We start from the raw sequence: 23,011 nt of genomic DNA on the forward strand, positions 1-23,011 counted from the left end.
GACAAACAGCTGTTAAAACATCTGTTTAAAAATTCTCTTTCGTATCTTCAGAAATTGTGAAATTAAACAAAAATAAAAAATAAATATTTGTAAGTTAAATTAATTATTAATTTGTTTATAAATATAACGTCTAAAATAAATGCTTTTTAATTTGATGTTTAAACTTCATATGCTGTGCGCTTGTAACTTGGTTAGAATGTGACTACAATATGTGTTTCAACAAATGCATTTACCTCCAGTTGGGAAATTTAAGTTCCAACTTTATTGCTTATAGGACAATGTATTTACATGGCTTCTTTATATACTATAAAATGATAATTAAGTGCTTTGGACTGTTCATATTTTTGTTATAGACTGATGTGTGTGAATCATTTTAAAGTACACACAAATTTCCATAAGATTACCTAACCTGATTTTAGGTATTCAGTATTTGGCGCTTAAAGTCGGCAACTGCTCTTTAAATAGACTATATCAGCCATTTGTACTCTTGGACTAGAAAATTTCAGTTCTTGTTATATAAAACTTAGTTATGTGGTCAATAAAGAACCCATCATTGTTTTGTTTTTAAAAATTTAGGATTATCCATATCCACTTGACACACGCAAGGAATTATTTGGTTGATCCAGATTGATATAGTGCCATCAACAATTGCGATTAAAATGGAATACCTATTTTGAAATTGAGTTATTTTGGTTTTTCTGTAAAAATTTACAGTTTCATTTAAAAACTATTTTTTGGTGCATTATTTTGATGTTTAGAGCACATTTACATCAGACAAAATCTTGTCCGATTATGCTTTGGAGCCACTATATATTCAATAACTTGTATTGTTTTACATAAATTAAGATGAGTTTTAATATACATATCTTAATTTAAATTAAGAAATTTACAGATTTTATCAACAAGAGTACATTTGCCTATAGTTGCCACGGATTTCGACTTTTTAGTAAATAAAATAACAAATCAGGAAGGAATTGAAACTGTTATTTATTAAAAACTAGTTGACCGCCCCGGCTTTTACTAATGCTAGTTCTTCAAGTTTCTCCAACCCACATACACCTGCCTGTTCTTATTTATTTGCAATTAAAATATAAAAATTTTTACTGCATACTTTAGTTAGCTTTTTTATTCTAGTTGACTGAAATGAAAACAAAAATTCCGAGTTTTACCCCGAATGTTTGAATTTTTTTTCTTTCGAATCGAATAAAAAAAAATCAGCCAAATCGATCCAGCCGTTCTCACATGATGCCATTACATACATGGACCATTTCATTTTTATATATAGATTAAAGGTTGTTTTCGCCTCCATTTTTTTTACTAAAAAAGAAGTGCTTTGCTCACTAATAATGGAAAACCAGTACTGATTTTGCACATACATATATCGTTGATTTATATTTGCGGTCATTGAATTGAACTATTAAGCACAAGTCTACTCCGTATCCACTTGACACACGCAAGGGATGAGAGAATTATTCGGCAGATACAGATGGTTATACCGCCATCAACAATTTCGAATAAAATTGCTTCAATTATCAATTCACTTTCATTCTTCTCCTATTACTGCCTATGTCCGAAAAGACCTTCGTATAGAAAGTATACTCCTGAGTTCCATGGACTCCATTAATATCGAAATTGAGATGGCATGAGATCAATGCATACTTCGAAAATCTGTTTATAAATCTTACGTTTTGGACAAATGATTCATTATTTGATCTTTAAACTTCATATCGTCGCCTTAAATGCAAACGGACGTAACTACACTTTTATTTTGTTTACAGGATAATCAAAAATAACGATTTTTCAAAAACTCGATTTTGAATTTTTGTGTAGTTACTAGGGATGCCAAACGGGACTGGGTTTTACAAATCCCGGGATTCGGGATTTTAGAAATGTAAATCCCGGGATCCCAGGATTTTTCGGGACCCCGGGATTTTTCGGGACTTCGGGATTTTAGTTAAACGTCAAAAACATCAAATTCAACAATAAAAACTATTGATTTCATTAATATATTTAAGTAAAAATATAACAAATCAAAAACTAATGCATTAAATTAAAATAAATGGTCCATGATTTCCCCTAGCTCCATACAATTGTCCCCCGGAGTACTGTTTGAGCAGTCATAAATATCTTGATTATACGGCAATCCTTACAAAATTTTGCACAAAATAAGTTGTAAGTACTCTGAAATTATACTGTAAAGTACTGCGGAAATCGGACTACATTTGCCCCTTCAGAAAATAACTTGAACATAAATTCTTAAAATCTTCCTAAAATATCAAAAATCTCATAATATTTCGGGATTTGTTAATCCCGAAAAATCCCGGGATTCTTTTTCACAAATCCCGGTATTCGGGAAATCCCAATCCCGGGATTTTCGGGATCGGGATTTCGGGATTGGCATCCCTAGTAGTTACTATATGTTTTTATTTTCATATAGTTTTTTTTTAGTAATACATAGATCGGAAATAGAGCATCCAAAAACGAAACCGGTCAACCGGTTTTTTCATCTTTGTAAACTCCATTTGTTTCGGTTTTTTTTACTTTTCGGTTTTAAATATATTTATAAAAAACTTTGATATCATTTTTAAAAATATTGATTTATTTTATAGAAAATTATAGCATTTGACAATATTTCGTAAATAATATAAAATAATTGCATAAAGATAGAGCCTTAAGAATTCAAAAATGCTAAATTTCCGAAGATTTAGTTCACAATTCTTAACATATTGCCTATTTCGTCCACAAATCAAAATAAATTATAAATTAAAAATTATAAAAAATAAAAATTTAATATAAACCGGTTAACCGGTTTTTTTGAAGACAAAAAGCGAAACCGTTTAGAAGACAATAATCAAAACCGGTTTTTTCAAAAATATACTTTTTCGGTTAAACCGGTTTTCAAATTTTCCGGTTTTTTGGACACTGATCGGAAACTCTCATATCAACGACTTAACTCAGTTGTCAAAAACCTATGTAGTGAGAATGTATTACTACAAAAATAATTTACTTCTAAAGGCCCAACTATAATATGCATAAGCTAGCTTAAGTTAATGTCAAAACCGAACGAAAAGTCCGTCAAATGCTTAAGAAAATCCGAAGAAACTTTTAGGTTTCCATAATGTACTTACGTGCATTTAAAACAATTTAGCCCCATTTGCACATTTATGTGCAACACGTAATTAAAAACAATCGTATTTCTTATTATTTTATGAAAATAAATTAATTTTCTTCATCCTTTTCTTTATTTTCTTTGTATAAAATAAACAAACTTACGGAATGTGCGACCAGCTTCGCTCTTTGCTTAAGCAAATAAAATTTGACGAAACTTGACGAAACTCTCTTAAGTACATTATAGTTTGTCACATTCGTTTTATATGTATTCGCACAGTTGCTTAAGCTGACTTAAACTAGTGTATGCATATTATAGTTGGGCCTTAAATCCTTTTATTATTGTGCTGTTTTTCTATAACGAACGAGTACTTTGAGGTGAAATTTAACATGTGTTTCCGTCCACTCATTTACTGCATTTACTATAGAAAAACAGCACATAAGTCTGTTGAAATAAAATCTACTTACTAAATTTGATTTTGAATTATTTGAAGTCGAAACCATATTTTTTTTCATTATCTTGTTTTTATTGTATTTTTCCTTTTTGGAAATTTATAAGTATTAACATTTTAAGCTAAATTATAAATAAAGTTATCACTCCAGTATCCAACAAAAATTATCTGGCTAGGTCCAAGGTTTCTATTCATCTAAAGCAAGGTTATATGAATGATCTTGTAATTTGTCCTTGTAGTTCGAAGTAGAATATTTGATGGATGTTACAATTTCTAACATACCAAGGAGAACCTGTTATTATTCTTAAAGGTTTTGGACTGGATTGTCATACAACCATAGACAAAAACAACGAAATGGCTGAGATATAAACAAAAAACACTATCGGTATTTTCTGGACATATTTTCGGGTATATCTGGGATACTAAATTCTATATATAATCAACATGTATTACTAACGAAAAGCATTTCACAGCCTTTTATCAAGTAGAAGAATAGATTGAAATTTTTCCAAATATATTTTGTAAATATTATACGACTATGTATTTACTAAAATTGGGCAGATATTACTCAATATTTAGAGTCCGACCGAAATTTGTTTGTCATTTTAAATGCATTAATCTATTTCATTCTAAAAGTTTTTTTTATTCGGTTTTGGCCGAAAACAATAGAATGCGAGGGCAGTTATGTTCCATATTGAAATAATATTTCGATATTTTTCTAGCCACAAAATAAATACACTTTACACTGAGAAAAAAATGTTTTTGTATATTTAAATAAAATAATTTATCACAACTTTTTTTTAAAAAAGAACATTTTTATCGAAAAAATCCAAGTTATTAAACAATTGTCAGCGGGTGAGAGAACACTGTGTTCCACTTCCATTACTTCAACAATTGTCCATCAAAAGAAAAACTTACAGATAACATACATACTTAAACTTAAAAAAAATTATCCTGGTAGAGAAGAAAAACATCTGTGATGCATATTTCAGACAATAAACATCAGTGTTTTTTAACACCTAAAAAGAATAAAAATTTATTAAAATCATTTGTAACCATTATTGAATAGTGAAAAACAATAACTTACGTCTGTTACAAAAGCGACCATAGAAACCATCCTTACATTTGCAGGTCTTATTGGGCATACAGTCGCCATGTTTACATTTTCGTTTGCATGTATAACGCTGACGATGGCCAATTTCACAATGATCGCCACTGAGACCCTCGGCACAACGACACAGATTTGTGCCAATACAGCGGCCGCCATGCATGCAGGATATCTCGCATTTAGCTGAGTTGAAAGTAGAAGAAAATTAAAAGAAAAAACATTCAATTATTCAAAATTAAGTTATTAACTTTATATATGATGTGAATTTCCATATGTGAACGTTAGCCAATCCACTCTGTATTACAATTGAAATAAACTTACAAAATTCACAACGTAGTCCATAGTAGCCTCTGGGACAGTCGCATTTATCCTTTTGTATACATTTGCCTCCATTCAAACATTTTTCAGAGCAAATGCCTAAAAGTAAATGTAAAATTTAATTATTTAAACAAATACACCTTTTATTTAAAATATATGCACAGCAAATTAAAATATAAGAATTGTTTTATTTTTAGAGCATGTTGCGTCAATCGAAATCATTCTCTGTCGTTAAGGCTCAACAGCTACAAAATTTTTATAAAACAGCTCTGTATTCAACCTCGGCAACACCACCACCAACTTCTTCGCAACAGTCAAAGCAAAATATACGCCCTTCACCTCTAACTGATGAGATTATACGAGTCGATCATGCTGGCGAATTGGGGGCCGATCGCATTTATGCCGGTCAAATGGCAATTTTGGGCAACTCACCTATGGGCAAAACTATTGGTCATATGTGGGAACAGGAAAAGGAACATCGTCGCCAATTTGAGGGCTTAATACGCAAACATCGTGTCAGACCTACGGTTATGACCCCACTTTGGAATGTGGCTGGTTTTGCTTTGGGTGCAGGTAAACATTTTTTTGTGTGAACTTTGAAATTTTGAATGGATTTTTAAGTAAATTGTTTGTACAATCTTAGGTACAGCTTTAATGGGAGAAAAAGCTGCAATGGCCTGTACCGTTGCTGTGGAGACTGTGATCGTGGAGCATTATAACGAGCAATTGCGTCAAATTATGGACTCTCCCAATCCGGATAAGGTGAGACTAAACGGATTTTGGATTTTAATTAATCATCAACAATGCTAATCTAAACAAGCCTAGAAAGCTACAATATATCTATATAATAAAAAAAAGCTAGATCATTTTGCACAAATTGACATTTTGATAGGGACTCAAAAGTGATCTATACAAAGAACTAATTCTTGTTAAATATTACTCCCATTTAATTTAAGTATTATTTTTAACTCTTGCAGGAACTACTCAAAACCATCACCAAATTCCGAGACGAAGAACAAGAACATCACGATACTGGCATTGATTGTGGCGCTGAGCAGGCCCCCTTCTACAAAGCCATGACCGAAGTTATCAAACTGGGCTGTAAAACAGCCATTGCGATATCGAAAAAGATTTAAATTTTCCTATATTTAACATAAATCATTCAATCTTAAGCTTTTATATAAAAAACTTCTTTTGCTGTACATAATTAATTTGTTTTCTTCTTTCTTTGTTTCTAGTTTAAGTTTAATAAATTTAAGACTTTAAAATGAAAAAAATTCATCAATTAAAAACAATTTACTTACCACCCTCACATTGTGTGCCCTGATAGCCGTCTGGACATGAGCACACCGACGGAGCTGTACAATTGCCACCATTCATGCATTGGGGAAAACAAAATGCCTTTTCACAGTACTGACCAATATAACCGGAACGACACTGACAAATGTTGCGATGATTGCAGAAACCATGCTCTCCACATTTCACATGACACTCTGGATCGGGACCTTAAAATGTTGTGGTTGGGTTGGGTATTTGTGAAATTTTTAGGTGGAATAATAATTTAAATTAATTTGACATAAATTCAAGCACTATTACAAATGTATATGGAGGAGAAATAAAGCATTTAGCGGGAAATATTTAAAACAAGGAAATGAAAGTAAGTTTTATTTATGTTTTTTATTGTAGTTTGGATTTGTTTAAGAGTTTGTGTGGGTTTAATTAAGTATACATATGCTGATGTCTACATAAGGGAGCAAATAAGCAAACATATAAATGGCAAAATTAAAATAAAATTTAAGCATTATCAAAATTTGTCTTTTAGGGAAGTCGTTTTTAATTTAATTGCTTATAATTATGTAATATTTATGTGTAGGAGTATTGAAAAGGCATTGAAAGCTTTATTTTCCAATTAAACAGTGGCGGCTATTTATTGCAAGAGAAAAATGTTAATTTAAGTTCTGTACTTATCTTTCAAATTTGTGCTTTATATTAGTATTTCGAAAAGTTTTAAAGAGTTTAATTTTTTATCAAAATGATTTCATTGTTAATAGCCCTGTGATTTTGTTTTTATATAAATATGTACATATTTATGAAAAGGAATTTTTATTGTATTTGTGGTGAAAAGTAAGTAACCGGACTAAATTTGTGAAATTGTTAATTTTTACGAATTTTATGACCTACACCACCATAGTGGGAAGGAATTATACGTTCGTGCAGATGTTTGTAATGCGCAGAAATATAAGTTTAATGTGCTGTTTTTCTATAGCGAACGAGTGCTTTGAGTGGATATTTAACACATGTTAAATTACACTTTTTGTGATTTAATGATATCCGTCAGGCTAGCTGATATTTCGACAAAGTTTAATACGAAGCATATTGAAATTGGTTGAAATCTGTCCATTATTTCACTTAATTGTCCTCCCCAAATAGGATTTTATAGGTCATACATACTTAATTTATATTAGAGATGAGCGATCCCGTGATTTTTGAAGAACGTCGTTCTCAGTGAACGTGATTTATAAATCACTGTTCTTTTAAACAGTGACTGCGATCACGTTTGGTTTATGTTAATCAAAATAATAATTATGTTAAGAAGAATCATTATGTATTATTTTCATTCTTAAATATGTTCTTATGTTAACCAAAAACATAGGAAAATAACAAAATTAAGCTAGCTAACTAACTGATATGTTACTTAACATTTTATTTGATACACTGTATTGGAGATATATAAAATTATGCGCCTAAAAATATGCTCTAACTGTTGTTTCCAGTGAATGTTGAAAAATATAAAGAACGACATTTAACAGTTTGTTGAAATACATAAAAGAACGACATTAAAATATGTACCTGTTACTTTCTCCATTTGTTAGCAGTGATTTTTTTTTAAAAACGTTACCAGTGAATGTTGAATAATATAAAAGAACGACATTTAACAGTATGTTGAAAAATGTAAAAGAACGATATTAAAAGTACCTGTTACTAAAGTTGTCCCAGTGATTTTTCTAAAACGTTACCAGTGAATGTTGAAAAATATAAAAGAACGACTTAAATGTACCTGTTACTTGCAATATTCAGTAACTGTTGTTACCAGTGATTTTTCAATCACAGTGATTAAATCACAGGTATGGAAATATCGCTCATCTCTAATTTATATAGATACCTCCGACACAAATTTTTATCCAAATGAGTTTTATATATGTATAGGGAAGTCATTTCACCTTATTTTTATGACAGTCGGTCCATATGTAGCCATAGCTTCCATTTCAACATGTTGCTGTAAAATAATATTGCCTGCAACATGTTAAAGAACAATATAGCTATCAACATGTTTCTAGCAACATGTTGCAGAAAACTAATGTTTATAGCAACATGTAGCTGAAAAGTAATCTTGCAGCAACATGTTGCAGAAAACTAATTTTGCTAGCAACATGTTGCTGAAAAGTAATGTTGCTAGCAACATGTTGCTGAAAAGTAATGTTGCTAGCAACATGTTGCTAAAAAGTAATGTTGCTAGCAACATGTTGCTGAAAAGTAATGTTGCTAGCAACATGTTGCTGAAAAGTAATGTTGCTAGCAACATGTTGCTGAAAAGTAATGTTGCTGAAAATTAATCTTGCTGAAAATTAATCTTGCTAGCAACTTGTTGTAGAACACTAATGTTCATGCTAGCAACATGTTGCAGAAAAGTTAGCGACATGTTGCTGAAAACTAGTGTTAGCAACATGTTTTAGAAAACTAATGTTCATAGCAACATGTTGCTGAAAATATATGCAACATGTTGCTAGATAGTAATTTTGCTAGCAACATGTTGCTGAAAATTTATGTTGCTAGCAACATGATGAAAAAGTTATGTTGCTAGCAACATGTTGCTGAAAAGTAATATTGCTTTTTAGGACTTGTTGATAACGAAAAATTTTGATATCAACATGTTGCTAAAAATTAAGTAACTAGCAACATATTGCTTAATGTTTCTAACAATATGTTTCCTGACAATAATGAATGAAGCAACTTTTTGCTAAAAAATGTTGATAGCCAAAATGTATCTGAAATATTGGACCGATTTTGAGCCAGTCTGGGAAATTTCATCTAATTACTCGTATGATCAAAATTGCAACCTGTAATATCGTTTAATTGGTGGATTGGTCTGAGTATGGATACACTAATACCCCGGTTTGCGTCGCTAATTGGGCCTGAAGAAACGCAACCCAAAACGAAGCACGATTTCCTTACATTTGTAGTGCTTATAGATTTGGTATCGCCAATAACTTTTTTATTTCATATAGAATTGTCTTGGGTATCGGCAAAACGAGTTGTCATAAATGAGGTACGACCATTTTTTATAACTGAACTTCCTATCTAAAATGTTCATTAAAGCTGATATAGCGACGTCCGTGTGTTGATTGAAATCAACTTTGTGAAGACCACATTTATGTTAGTCCGATTAATAAATCGCAAGTCTTAACCGGGTTCTAAATTTTTGAATATTTTCAAACAATAAAAAAAACTCCTTTAAACATTTACACACGAAATCTCTTTAGGACACCACTTTAACAAAAATGAAATCATTTTTAATTGATCGTTCGAAAATTAGCAACATAATTAAACATGTTTTGAATTTAGAATTTGTTTTTGTTTTGTAATTTGTTTGTAGTTGATTGATACACACAGAGAGTACATAAATATACACTACCTTGCATAGATGTAATTAGTGTAGGATTGGAAGCGTCTAGGCTATCATACACACCTCTATGTGCACACTCCTTTTTGAAATTCAAACGCAACGGAGTGCCAGGCAACGGATTACCGCTGCGATTGTGTATGGTGAGACCTACATTAAACATGGCTGTGCCCGAATTATTACCGCTGCAGGGTAGAAAGACGCTAAAATCTGTAAAATAACAAAATTACTTCAATGTAATTTGTACAAACTATTTTAATTTCTCTTACTTTTCTCTTCATTGGGTATGCGTCCCTTGGGCTTTATTGAGACGGTGGGTGCTTTGAGAATACTCTCATCCATGGTCTCCAGCAAATCAAAATGATAGAAATACTTGCGATGTCCCGACTTCCAGGTGAAGTTGACATAATTCACTTCAGCGGGTATTATTAAATAATCATAATAACGGCTGTCTAGAATGTGATTTAGAACATGGCCATTGTGTATCGCATAGACGGGACCATGCAGAGAATTCTGGGGAAAAAATAAATCTTTAAGAAATCAGAGACAGTTGTTAGTTTTTATGAGTGGTGAGTGTGGTGGGCTGTAAACTAGTAAAGAGAAGCATTTAACATTACCAGTCAGAACTTTTAATTGTTTCTCATTGATCCACAAGGAGATATTGTCATCAGGATCATTGGATCTATTGTGTTTCCGGTGATGAGCCCTGCGTTGTTTATGATCACCCTTACGGCCCTTACCGCCATGTGGTTTGGAACCAATTGATAAACTGCTGCTATTATTGTTATTAATGGAGTGTCCAGTGGAAGATTTGTGTTTCTTTTCATTGTAATTATGATTGTTGTTATTGTTACTGTTGCTGTGGTGTTGATTGTTTTTCTTATTGCGCTTCCCCAGCACTTCATAAGATGAACTACTACTGCCACTGTTGCCTCTGTTATGGTTCTGCTGCTGCTGCTGTTGATGATGATGAGCGCCCACTTCATTTATTTGTTGTTGCTGTTGTGCATCATGCTTCTGTTGTTGTCTAGCCTCAATGCCATCAATCCAATTTGCAAAATACAACAACATCAGCAATAGATAAATAAACTTGCAGCGAAACATTGAGACATTCCCCCGTCTCCTGGGGCACTCCTGCAGTGTGTGTAAATCATGGCCAAGGGATCTGTTAATGTTTTTATTGTTACAGTTGTTGTTGTTGTTGTGGCTCTTCAGCATTATTCTACAAAAGGGAAGAAAGAGAGACGCAAGAAAATCAAAAGTTGTTGTCGTTTAAGAAGGAAAGAGTGGGATTTTTTTTGTTATGTTCTGTTTAAAGTGCAACTAAATCTGTCTTAAATTCTTGAGAGTCTATATCATGTTTGCTGTTAATGTTTTTTTTTATTCTTTACTATTTTATAATTTATAGCAGAAGTATTTAACAATAAATTCAGAGTGTGATCGTGTTTAAGTGTGTTTACATTAAAAATTCCATAGAAGTCATAATCAGTTCAAATAGATTTTCTTTGAAAAAAGTTTTCTGAATCTAATTTATTTTTTTTTTATATTTATTTCATCGCTTTGTAATTTAAAGTACTAGTCTAGAGGATGTACATTAATATAAATGCATAATGCAAACAAATTTGCACTTTTTTTACGAATTAAATTGTGAGATCAATATGTTCGAACCAACATCCAAGCTCATTACAATTCTAATGAGATAACTTATAAAACGACGTTTGAAATTCAACAAAACCATCTTTATTGTCTTTTTGGTAAAGTCGATCTGCAAGAGTTTCCATTATAGAGCTTGAAAATGCTATGTATTGTTTTGTTATACCCTTCACCTTCGTGAGAAGGGTATATATAAGTTTGTCATTCCGTTTGTAATTTCCACAATATAATTTTCCGACCCTATAAAGTATATGAGGCATTTCATGTCAAGTGAACCAACTTTTGAAATCGATGTCTTCCGATCGGGATGAAATTTGCACCAAGGTTAGCTCTATTGGATAGTAACTCAGACACAATTTTTCAACAACATCGGTCGAGAACTCTCTGAGTTATAGGGGTTAAAATTTTGACAATTTGGTCAAACAGGGGTTTTTTCTTATCCATGTAACTTATTACCTATTGTTCTTAGCAAAATGTGTCCCAAATAGTATAGATAGCTATTTCTTCGATCTTTCGAAAAAAAATATTTAAAATAAAAAATTTTTAATATTTTTTTTCCGAAATCAAAAACTTTTTTGACTTTTTTTTAAAATGGTTCCTTTTTTTTTTTTTTTTTTTTTCTTAAAATAAAGTTTAGATATTTTCCTTGAGCACCTACTTGGTCGCTTAGTGGGATGCGAGTGGGATATCTATCAAAATAAATATTTTGTAACTCAAAACATAAAATTTTTGACTTTTTTTGCAAAATCAAAAACTTTGTTGACTTTTTTTTTTCAAAATGGACCCTTTTTTAATCTTTTTTTTTAGGTCAAACAAAAGCTTAGATATTATCCTTGAAGACCCTTTTGGTCGCTTAGTGGGATGCGAGTGGGATATCTATCAAAATAAATATTTTTTAACTCAAGACTTACAATTTTTGACTTTTTTTTTTGCAAATACGATTTTTTTTCCAAATGGGCCCTTTTTTAAAATTTTTTTTGTAGTCAAAAGAAAGCTTAGGTCCATTCCTTTAAGATATTTTTAGTCCCTTAGTGGGATGCGAGTGGGATATCTATCAAAATAAATATTTTGTAACGCAAGACATACAATTTTTTAATTTTAAAAATATATATATATTCTGGACTCTTATAGATAGCGGAATCCGTCTGCGTGTCTGTTGAAATCAACTTTCCGAAGCCCCCAAATAACTTACATACACGATTCATACATCAATATCTCCAGAATTCTTCCGGCTCGGTTGCTATTTAAAATCCAGGAGAACATAGATTTTTGATATATTTTTGACCTATATTCTGATTACTAAGTCATTAATATAGACAATATGAATATCTAATGATAGATATTTCAAAGTTGGACCTACAATGGGTCAAAATCGGAAAAAAATATTTTTTAACCCGATTTTTTTTTACCAAAAGTTTTTTTCGCTAAATATTAAAAAAAAAACAAAAAAAAATTCGAAAAAAAAATTTTTCTCTAAAAATTAAAAAAAACAACTTTGGAAAAAAAAATTATTTTGTTTACATAATAATTTTTTTTTCACTCCAAAAAAAATTTAAAAAACAAAAAAAATTTTAAAATTTAAAAAAAAAAAATTTTAAAATTTAAAAAATAAAATAAGAATCGAAAAAAATGTTTTTCCAAAAAATTAAAAAAACAACTGGAAAAAAATTAAATTATGTTTACCTAAAAATATTTAAAATTTTAAAGTATAATTTAGTGAAGGGTATATAAGATTCTTTAGCTCCCAAGTAATGATTCGGTTCAAAAATTATTTTTTTATAGCGTTCAAGCATTATTTTGGACATGCTAAATTTGTCTTCCTATGGTTTTTTTATGAATCCTGCTGCTCGTTGTTGAGTTTGACAACAAACTTCATGGAGTAATGCCTCCAATTCTTGGTCTTCAAACTTTTTTGGTCGGCCTATCTTTATTTTCCGTGTCAAAAATTACCACTTCTGAACCGCATTTGGGGAACAATCGGTGTACATCAGCGGCACTTTTTTATATAAGTTTGTCATTCCGTTTGTAATTTCTACATTTTTGATTTGCGACCCCACAAAGTATATATATTCTGGATCGTCAAACATGATTGATACATCAATATATCTGGAATTCGCCCGACTCGTTTGCTATTTAAAATCGAGAAATCGGCCCATAAATGGCTGAGATATAAGGAAACAACCTCGATATTTGGCCTATTTTTGATCTATATCTGGATTACTAAGTTATTAATATGGACAATTTGGATATCTAATGATAGATATTTTCAAGTTCATTGCAACGTTGTATATAAGGCTATAGTAATTTGGACCAACAATGGATCAAAATCGGGAAAAATATTTTGTAATCCGTATTTTTTTTACCAACAAATTTTTTTGGCGTAAATTTTTTACTAATGAATTAAAAATAAAAAATTTGAAAGTAAAAAAATAATTTAAAAAAACAATTTGGAAAAAAAATTTAAAAATTTATTTTAAATTTTGTTTAAATAAAAATATTTAAATTTTGTATTTTAAAGTATAATATGGTGAAGGGTAAATTAAGGAAATAAAGCAAAACTTCCCGCATATGACGCTTTGTCGCAGAATCTGCGAATATCATCGATGTTTTCTAATGCCCTAACAATCGATTTCATGAAGTTTGTCCTAAAATGGACAACGATTGAGTTCGATAAGCTAGTTTAACGTGTTAGACCAGAATGAATCTTCGTCCCACGTCCCCCAATATTGCCAAAACATCACCCGCGTAATTCTTTCTACATGAATTACACGTAACCCGAGGAAATAACTTTGGACATAGTAGAATTGGTACAACAACAGAAGTATACAACAATTGTATTCGATAATCAGCAATAGAAAGTTGACGAGATGTGCCACTTGGGGGAACCGCCCAATTACAAATCTTTTTAAAAACACCTCAGCACTGGCTATGTGAAATTTCATTAAGATATCATCTCAAAGTTTTTGGACATTATGATGCCGATTCATTACTCTTGATATAGGATGAATACATAAATGACATCGTTTATAAAATAAAGGAACAATGAACTGAAAGAATGAATGAAACGTTAGTCGAAGCGAGTTGAGTTGAAGCACGTTGAAAATCATATGAATTCAAATCACCTGAATTCCAATTAATTGATTTGATGGTTAGAAAAGTCCGCCAATATCCAAAAAAATCTATTGATAACTTGAACTGCATACAGCGACAGATCGCGAATACCGTTACTAGAATTGTACAAATGTACAAATTTAATAATTGTAATGATCCAACCAGAAATGGAATTTCAAATCTTGATTACACAAAACAGATAGGAACAATATCAACTGGGCATACACACAACAACAATAAACAGCAACAAGGTATTTAGTAACACTTTAAATGCCAACTCTTCTTATAACTGTATTTAGTATTTGTTACTGGTCATGACATTTTTGTCTTTATATCTTTAATCTCCGGCCATAACAGGACAACAGTACAATACACCTGAAATGAATTGTTGTCTGTTTGCTGGTGTTGTGTTGGTGTTGTGGTGGTTGTTGTTGTTGTGTAAAGAATGTAACAAGTTTTCCAGTTGAACCCAATATGCCCATAATCAAATGGTAGTGTCTGGGCCTCAACAACACAAACATCATGATCATGATAATTATCGTGATCATAATAATCATGATGGTGATCGTCATGATCATGATCAACAATTGTTGGCAGTTGGTCGGTTGGTTGGGCTGATGTTTTATAAACAAAGAAATTGTGTGCAACAACAACAACAAAACAAGAAGACATCGGGCAGACAGAGTTCAGCCAGAGACAGCCTAAAGAGCCAAGTTTTAAAGAAGCAACTAGTGGCAGCAGTAGTACGAGTAGCATTCAACCGTGGTAACACAATCAGACATACAACACGATGGATGATTTATAAAAGGCAACTACAACAACAACAACAAGAACAAATTAAACAAAATGTTAAAGAGAGAAGGGAACGAAAAAGGCACAAACTTATTCACACACAAGCAACAACAATCGACCAAATAAGCAAAACACGGCCTAAAACGACCAAGACGACAATAATAACAAAAAATACAACAACAGCAACTACAACCTTTACCAACAAGAGGCCACGGCAACAACATGATCAACAGCAGGAAACGTTTCTTTTTTTATTTGTAAGATTTTTTGTTGTTGTTCTTGTTGTTGGTTTTATTATGTTGTGTTCATCTGTCTTTTGGGTTTTGTTGAATGTTCGTCTGGCTGGCTGGTCAGTCAGTGTTTAGTTTAAAAGACAACAAATACATGAACGAACGGGTGTTTTTTTCTGTTGCCTTGTGTTCTTTTTGCTGTATATTTGAACATTTAAAACGTGTTCAAGTGGTCACCAAATGCACACAGGTAAGAAGACCAGTGGTCATCATCTCCATCATCACCAACACCATCGTCATGATCAGCCGTTGCTCTTTTTATTGCCTTAAAAAATATGGGATACTTGTTAATGCCGCTGGCTTCTTTATCACTGGCTTCTTTATAGTTCAGAGTCATTAAAGAATGTATTCATAGAGTTGATACTTTTTACAGGAATTCCCGGGGTGAGGATTCCACAATCAGGCAAATATTGCGGATACACTGATAATTTGCCTTCGTTTATATGAGAAATCTTGACATTATACTCCAAATAGTGTTGGGAATTATTTTATTAATGGGACGAAACGAAAAATTTCGATCTTCTTATTTCGATGATATTTCCATAACCATACAAAATGTTTAGTTCCCCAGAATTTCGAAATTATCTTTAGTTTGATTTTTATATAAGTTTAAAGTTCATCTTTTTAAAAGATGCCTGCAAAATATCTAAAGTACACCCCATATTTATGATTCACAGAATTTATGATTTGTGATCTCATATTAAAGCTAATTTAAGTTTTTTTAGAAATAGGTTCGACATCAAAACAGGATATTACATAGAAAATCGTCCTTAAACAAAGGATATCTCAAATACTTTAATATGAGTCTTTTTATGATCGATATCTCATTTATGGTTTGCGATAAAGCAATAATCCTGAACCATTTCTGCCATTTTTGATTTTTCATGATTTTTATAAAACAAAAAAATGCATTTTTCACGTAACAAATATATTTTTTGCTTCAATTTGTTATATTAAAACAGAATCGGTCAATTCACAAGGTCTCTTATCATGTCATATTGTCATAATGTCCTAATATTTCACAATGGTTTTTATAGCTTTTCAAGTAAAAAATGTCCTAAAATAATACTACTCTGTATGCTATGTTTATTGTGTTATCGTAACCAACCAACAGAGACCTGCGCCGAATGCCTGGGAGTCAGTTAAGCCGAGCCGCCGAGTCATGATATATTAGGACATTATGACAATATGACTGATAAGAGACCTTGTGAATTGACCAAATATATAAACAGATTTTTTAAAAAATCTATCCATAGAATTCAAAAATTTTACCATTTTTGTACTTAGGTAACCATGATTAAATCTATATGGGGCCTCAATAATGCGACTTAAATTTTAAAATTATTAAAATATTGATCGTGCTATAAAGTATATGACTTAAAAGTGCAGGATTTACAATAAATGGCGTATATTTTAAACACCGTTTTTATTTTCAACAACTTATACATCATTTTGAAGGGTATCTTAGTTAGTTATTAAATATTATAGTTTAAACAACAAAGTTTTTTTTGGTGGTTCAGAAGTGATTTTGACACGAAAGATAAAGATCGGCCAGGACAGCCAAAAATGTTTGAAGGTCTAGAAATCACTGTTTATTGATGGTGTTTTATTTAAGCTTTGATATTTTTACAAATAAAGCTTGAGTGTCTGTATTCCTCAATCACTCTATAGTTTTATTTGTATAATATCATTAGTTTTTCTAAAGCATTTTGGGAAAAGTTTACCTGATGATCTGGCCTAAGCAACCAGTGAAATGCGCATAAGAACTAGCTTATCTCCCAACAATAAATTCAAAATTTAACAATAAAATTGGGAATTTAGCATAAATTTTACTAAAATAGGAATTGATTTCATTGATTAAATCCCTCATTTATTTACTAAAGTAAAATTTGGGTGATCGTGATTATATTAGAACCTTTGAGTTAGAATAGCCCATGAATTGAAAAGCAAAGAATAGAACAGGTATTAATAAGACGTTCCCATGGCATTCGTTCTGAAACGGCAACTATATCAGCTAGATTTGTATACCCTTCGCCTTCGTGAGAAGGATCCTTATATATAGCGGAGACGATTAAGCTATGTCCGTCTGTCTGTTGAAATCAATTTTCTGAGGACCCCAAACATCTTCGGTATCAAATCTTCAATAATTCTGTCAGACATGTTTTCGAGAAGTTTGCTATTTAAAATCGGCAAAATCGGTCCACAAATTGCTGAGATATGAGGAAAAAGCCAGGACAACCTCGATTTTTGACCTATATCTGGATTACTAAGTCATTAATATAGAAAATATGGATATCTAATGATAGATATTTCAAAGACCTTTGCAATGACGTATATAAAACCATAGTAAGTTGGACCTACAGTGGGTCAAAACCGGAAAAAAATTTTTTTAACCAGATTTTTTTTCACCAAAAGTTTTTCTTCGCTAAATATTAAAAAAAAAATTGAAAAAACAAAAAAAAATTTAAAAAAACAATTCGAACATTTTTTTTGCAAAAAAATGAAGCAACTGGAAAAAAAATAAATAAATTTAGTTTACCTACAAATATTTAAAATTTTTACTTTGAAGTATAATTTGGTGAAGGGTATATAAGATTCCGCAAAGCCGAATGTAGCTCCTTTACTTGTTTTTATCTAGAAAATAACTTTTGACACCAAGGACTTCGTACAACAACAAAAAAAAACAAGTAAGAGTGCTATATTCGTGCCGAATCTTATATACCCTTCACCAAATTATACTTCAAAATTTTAAATATTTTTAGGTAAACAAAATTTAATTTTTTTTCCAGTTGTTTTTTTTTAATTTTTTGGAAAAAAAAATTTTCGATTGTTTTTTAATTTTTTTTTTTTTAAATTTAAATTTTTTTTTTTTAAATTTTAAAAAAAAAATTTTTTTTTTAAATTTAAAAAATTTTTTTTTTCCCGATTTTGGCCCATTGTAGGTCCAACTTACTATGGTCTTATATACGTCGTTGCAAATGTCTTTGAAATATCTATCATTAGATATCCATATTGTCTATATTAATGGTTTAGTAATACAGATATGGTAAAAAATAGGTCAAAAATCGAGGTTGTCTTGGTTTTTTCCTCATATCTCAGCCATTTGTGGACCGATTTTGCTGATTTTAAATAGCAAAATTCTCGAAAGCATGTCTGACAGAATTATTGAAGATTTGGATCCCGAAGATATCTGGGGTCTTCAGAAAACTGATTTCAACAGACAGACAGACGGACATGGCTTAATCGACTCCGCTATCTATAAGGATCCAGAATATACATATATACTTTATAGGGTCGGAAATGAAAAATGTAGAAATTACAAACGGAATGACAAACTTATATATACCCTTCTCACGAAGGTGAAGTTTATAAATAAAACAAATTAGTAGATCAAACAGGCATTTCAAAAAGTGTAGCAATTCTCATCTATCTAACTTCTATATAGTATATAAAAATGAAATGGTCCATATATGTATGAAATAAAAAATAAAAAATTCCGGGTAAAACTCGGACTCCAGTCAACTGTAATAAAAAAGTGCCCAAAAGTATGCAGTATAAATTTATATATTTTATTTGGAAATAAATAAGAACAGTGTTGTAGAAACTTGATGAACTAACATTAGTAAATATCTACCGACGGAAGCCGGGGAGGGGCGGTTAACTAGTTTTGAATAAAAACTTATGTCGCTTAATTTTCTGGAAACAAATTATGAAATTCAACTGGAAATTTCTTAAATTCAATTGGAAATTTCTGAAATACTATTGAAAATGGTATAGATTACTTTTCAGTTATGTACTAATTCAAAAAAGACATGTATCCATGAATTAATTCATTCTTTTATAACTCTGAGTTTTAGCTTAGATGTTGTATTTAGTGATTTTGATGTTTTTTTGTTATTATTTGTTCATCGATATTGGTGTGATGTACTACAATGTATTGCTTCTTGTTGTTTTTATTACTATTATTGTTGTTGTTGCTGCCGTCATCTTAAGTGTGTTGTATTGTTGTTGTATTTCTTAAGTAGTTTGTATGTGTTGAAATTAACACATCTCCCTTTTTATTATAACAATTATACATATTGTTGTATTATTATGAAGACACACACACACCCATACAAACATACCCTACACTCCACTCCACTGTCCCGGGTAAAGGAGTAGCTGTTTTGTGAGCAGATTAACATAAACAGACTGGGCCAAATTGTAGCAAACAGTCAGCCAGCCAGCCAGTGTCACAGACACACAGCCAGCCAGCCAGTCCGGTCTGGTTGGCTTGTTGGCTGATGTTTTAAAAACTGAAATGATTTTTGACACTTTTGTTTTTAAATGAGCCATAAATTTGTCATGATCATAAAGAGAGTGGAGAGGGATTAAGAATAACAGCAACAACAGAAAAAAGGATTTTAACGCCTAAATTAACACTAAATTAAATGAGGCAATTAAGTATTCAAGTTAAGAAAAATGTTGTTTTTTGGTTCTTATGGAAAATGTTTGTTAATGACGATGTTTGTGAAATTGTTTGTTTAATTGGTTTTAATTTAAGCAATTTACAAGCATAAGATGGACATGTTCGAATTTTAAGTTTTAGGTGTGTTTTTTTTATTTGTTTATTCGATGACAATAAACAAAATAAAATACTCATGCCATTAATTGCTATATTACCGAACTAATAAGATTTTAATGTTTTTAAACCAAATTTCTTATAATTTTATACAATTTCCCGAATCTACATTAAATTAGTTCTTATTGTGTGGAAACAAATCTAATCATACAAATAAACATGCATTGTTCAGCTAAACTTGCCTATAATTATAGAAGGTAGTTTGAAACTTAATATATTCCTCAAATTACGTCATCATTTAATATTTTTTTGGGAAATTTCGGAAAAATTCGTCAAGAAGTTTTGAGCAATTATTTTAAACTCTGAATAACTTTGCTTTTGAAAGTTTTTACAGGGGTTGCAGCAGCCTGCAGTCTCTGTAATAATTTCCAGGACTCTCTCTATTGCCGGGAAATTTCTTTTTCATTTTATTTCGGAATTAACGGGAAATTTTTAATACTAAATTGAGCCAAAACCAAATACACTAATACCCCGGTTTGCGTCGCTAGTTGGGCCTGGAGAAACGCGACGCAAAACGAAGCACGATTTTTCATACATTTGTATTGATTTTCATTTAATTGGTTCCTAGATTCATAATTTTTGCTGAAAAAATATATTTTTCAATACAAACATTTTCGTATTAACGACGCAAATCGAGTACATGCTGAAACAAAAACGATGCAAATAGAAGAACTAACGACGCAACTTCGAAGCCATGCAAAGCAAACTGGAACAAAATCAACGCAACTTCGAAATCACAGAAATTTTAAAAGACGCAACTGGAGTATTAAAGGAGGGTCAGACGGCATGTATTGCTTGTGTTTTGTGCCATGTATTGGGACATTTTTCCATATGTAAACATGTACATACCGTGTGATCCATATGAAACTTTGTGTATGTAAAATACATGTGTATTACTCGTGACATTTTTTGCAATTAGAGCATGTTCTATTTTCGTGTGTATAACAGTGTTGTATTTTGAAATACAACACTGTGTGAGTGCAAAATAAAAAAACAAAACAAAAAATAGTAAAGAAAAATCATAACAAAATAAATTTCATTGCATTAAATATATGTATTGTGATTTTAAAATGTTTTAAATAAATATATTGTTAAAAACAACAAATATATAAACTAATAGAGGTTATGTCACATGCAATTACATATGTACGTTTGAACGTGGAAATTATGAATCGTATGTATAACGTGAATTTTGGCATACACATGGAATTCCATATGTATCGAATACATGTCCCAATACACAAGCAATACATGCCGTCTGACCCCCCTATTAGTGTATAGTTTTTCGAAGGACAACTTTTGACTGTGTTTTAAGAGAGGTATATAAAGTTTTGTAATAATATAATAGTAATGTTTGACCGGACTCACACTCGTAGTTTTAATCGGTCAAAATTCAGTAATATCTAGACTTGTATTAAAAGATTAAACAGCTCCGAAACTTTTGTCACATAGATACAAATATTTAGGTTGCTAATCGAGTGATTCGGTAAATTTTTCTGTTAGGGTGATTTCAATTCTTTTCGTAACTTAACAACTGAGTTTCTATTGCTCGAATCGAACAAATATATGGATATAATCGAATCAACAAATCTGTTTAAAATTTGGGGAAATGACACTGTAAATTTTAAAAATAAAACAAATTAAGAAATTACCGAAGTGACACATTTATGTGACCGGAACTCAAATGTTCTATAACGAAAATATATTTACTCACTATATTTGTGTACATTGATGTTAAAATAGATTAGAAAAACAGAAATGCTAATCAAACTTATTGTATGCCAATATTCAAGTATAGAAAATAGATTGTAATTTTTACATTTTTCATTTGCTACCCCACAAAGTATATATATTCTGGATCACAATAGATAGCGAAATGTCCGTATATATGTTTCCGTAGTCCCCAAATAACTGAGATACATGATTCATACAACAATATATCTGCAATATATATCGAGAAAATCGGCCCATAAATGGCTGAGATATAAAAAAAACCAGGATAACCTCGATTTTCGATCTAATTTTTTTTAATTTATACTAGATTTTTGTGATAATTATTTGAACTTTTATTTTATATAATTTGAAAGTAAATTTTTAATTAGGCTTAAGTTTATTTATTATAATTAATCTGTAATAAGTCAAAGAATAGCATTGAACATTAATTTTTAGACAATTGGCAAATTGGAATGCATTTTCTACCGGCCGGAAATTGCCGGTACTATTTTAATACTAAATTTAACAAAAAAAAGTAAGAGTCCTATATTTGGATGTGCTGAATATTATATACCAAAGCAAATAAAAACAAGTAAGAGTGCTATATTCGGCTGTGCCAAATCTTATATACCCTTCACCAAATTATACTTCAAAATTTTAAATATTTTTAGGTAAACAAAAATTGTTTTCCAGTTGTTTTTTTTAATTGTTTGGAAAAAAATTTAAAAATTTTAAAATTTTTTTTACATTTTTTTTATATTTAAAAATTTTTTTGTGAAAAAAAAATCGGGTTAAAAAATATTTTTTCCGATTTTGACTCATTGTGGGTCCAACTTACTATGTATTATATACGTCGTTGCAAATGTCTTTGAAATATCTATCATTTGATATCCATATTGTGTATATTAATGTTTTAGTAATCCAGATATATGTAGGTCAAAAATCGAGGTTGTCCTGGTTTTTCCTCATATCTCAGCCATTTGTGGACCGATTTTGCTGATTTTAAATAGCAAACTTCTCGAAAGCATGTCTGACAGAATTATTGAAGATTTGGATCCCGAAGATATCTGGGGTCTTCAGAAAATTGATTTCAACAGACAGACAGAAGGGTATTTTTTATACCTTCTCACGAAGGTATAAAAAACTGTTTTGGTGAAAATAAAT

General features: G+C 30.9%; 2 protein-coding genes across 3 annotated transcripts in view; one reads left to right on the forward strand and one right to left on the reverse strand.

The window, feature by feature from the left end:
• On the forward strand, nt 1–6,193 carry Coq7 (ubiquinone biosynthesis protein COQ7, mitochondrial). The gene is made up of 4 exons (XM_065498030.1): nt 1–89; nt 5,184–5,559; nt 5,630–5,748; nt 5,964–6,193. Exons 2-4 carry the CDS (start codon nt 5,187–5,189, stop codon nt 6,120–6,122), a joined length of 651 nt encoding a protein of 216 aa, XP_065354102.1. The 5' UTR covers nt 1–89; nt 5,184–5,186; the 3' UTR covers nt 6,123–6,193.
• Nucleotides 4,307–23,011, reverse strand: part of shf (shifted) — a 27,347-nt gene continuing 8,642 nt past the window's right edge. Inside the window, exons 2-8 of one of the 2 annotated variants that reach the window (XM_065498029.1) lie at nt 10,285–10,889; nt 9,937–10,197; nt 9,680–9,877; nt 6,291–6,491; nt 4,990–5,085; nt 4,648–4,851; nt 4,307–4,579 (exon numbers count right to left, since the gene is read on the reverse strand). In XM_065498029.1, coding sequence (XP_065354101.1) covers nt 4,563–4,579; nt 4,648–4,851; nt 4,990–5,085; nt 6,291–6,491; nt 9,680–9,877; nt 9,937–10,197; nt 10,285–10,885 — 1,578 coding nt within the window. In that variant the 5' untranslated portion in view covers nt 10,886–10,889 and the 3' untranslated portion in view covers nt 4,307–4,562. The remainder of the gene's footprint in view (nt 4,580–4,647; nt 4,852–4,989; nt 5,086–6,290; nt 6,492–9,679; nt 9,878–9,936; nt 10,198–10,284; nt 10,890–23,011) is intronic. The other variant, XM_065498028.1, reaches the window with a different exon arrangement.

The sequence above is a fragment of the Calliphora vicina genome, chromosome 1 (genome assembly GCF_958450345.1).
Source record: "Calliphora vicina chromosome 1, idCalVici1.1, whole genome shotgun sequence".
NCBI lineage: Eukaryota > Metazoa > Arthropoda > Insecta > Diptera > Calliphoridae > Calliphora > Calliphora vicina.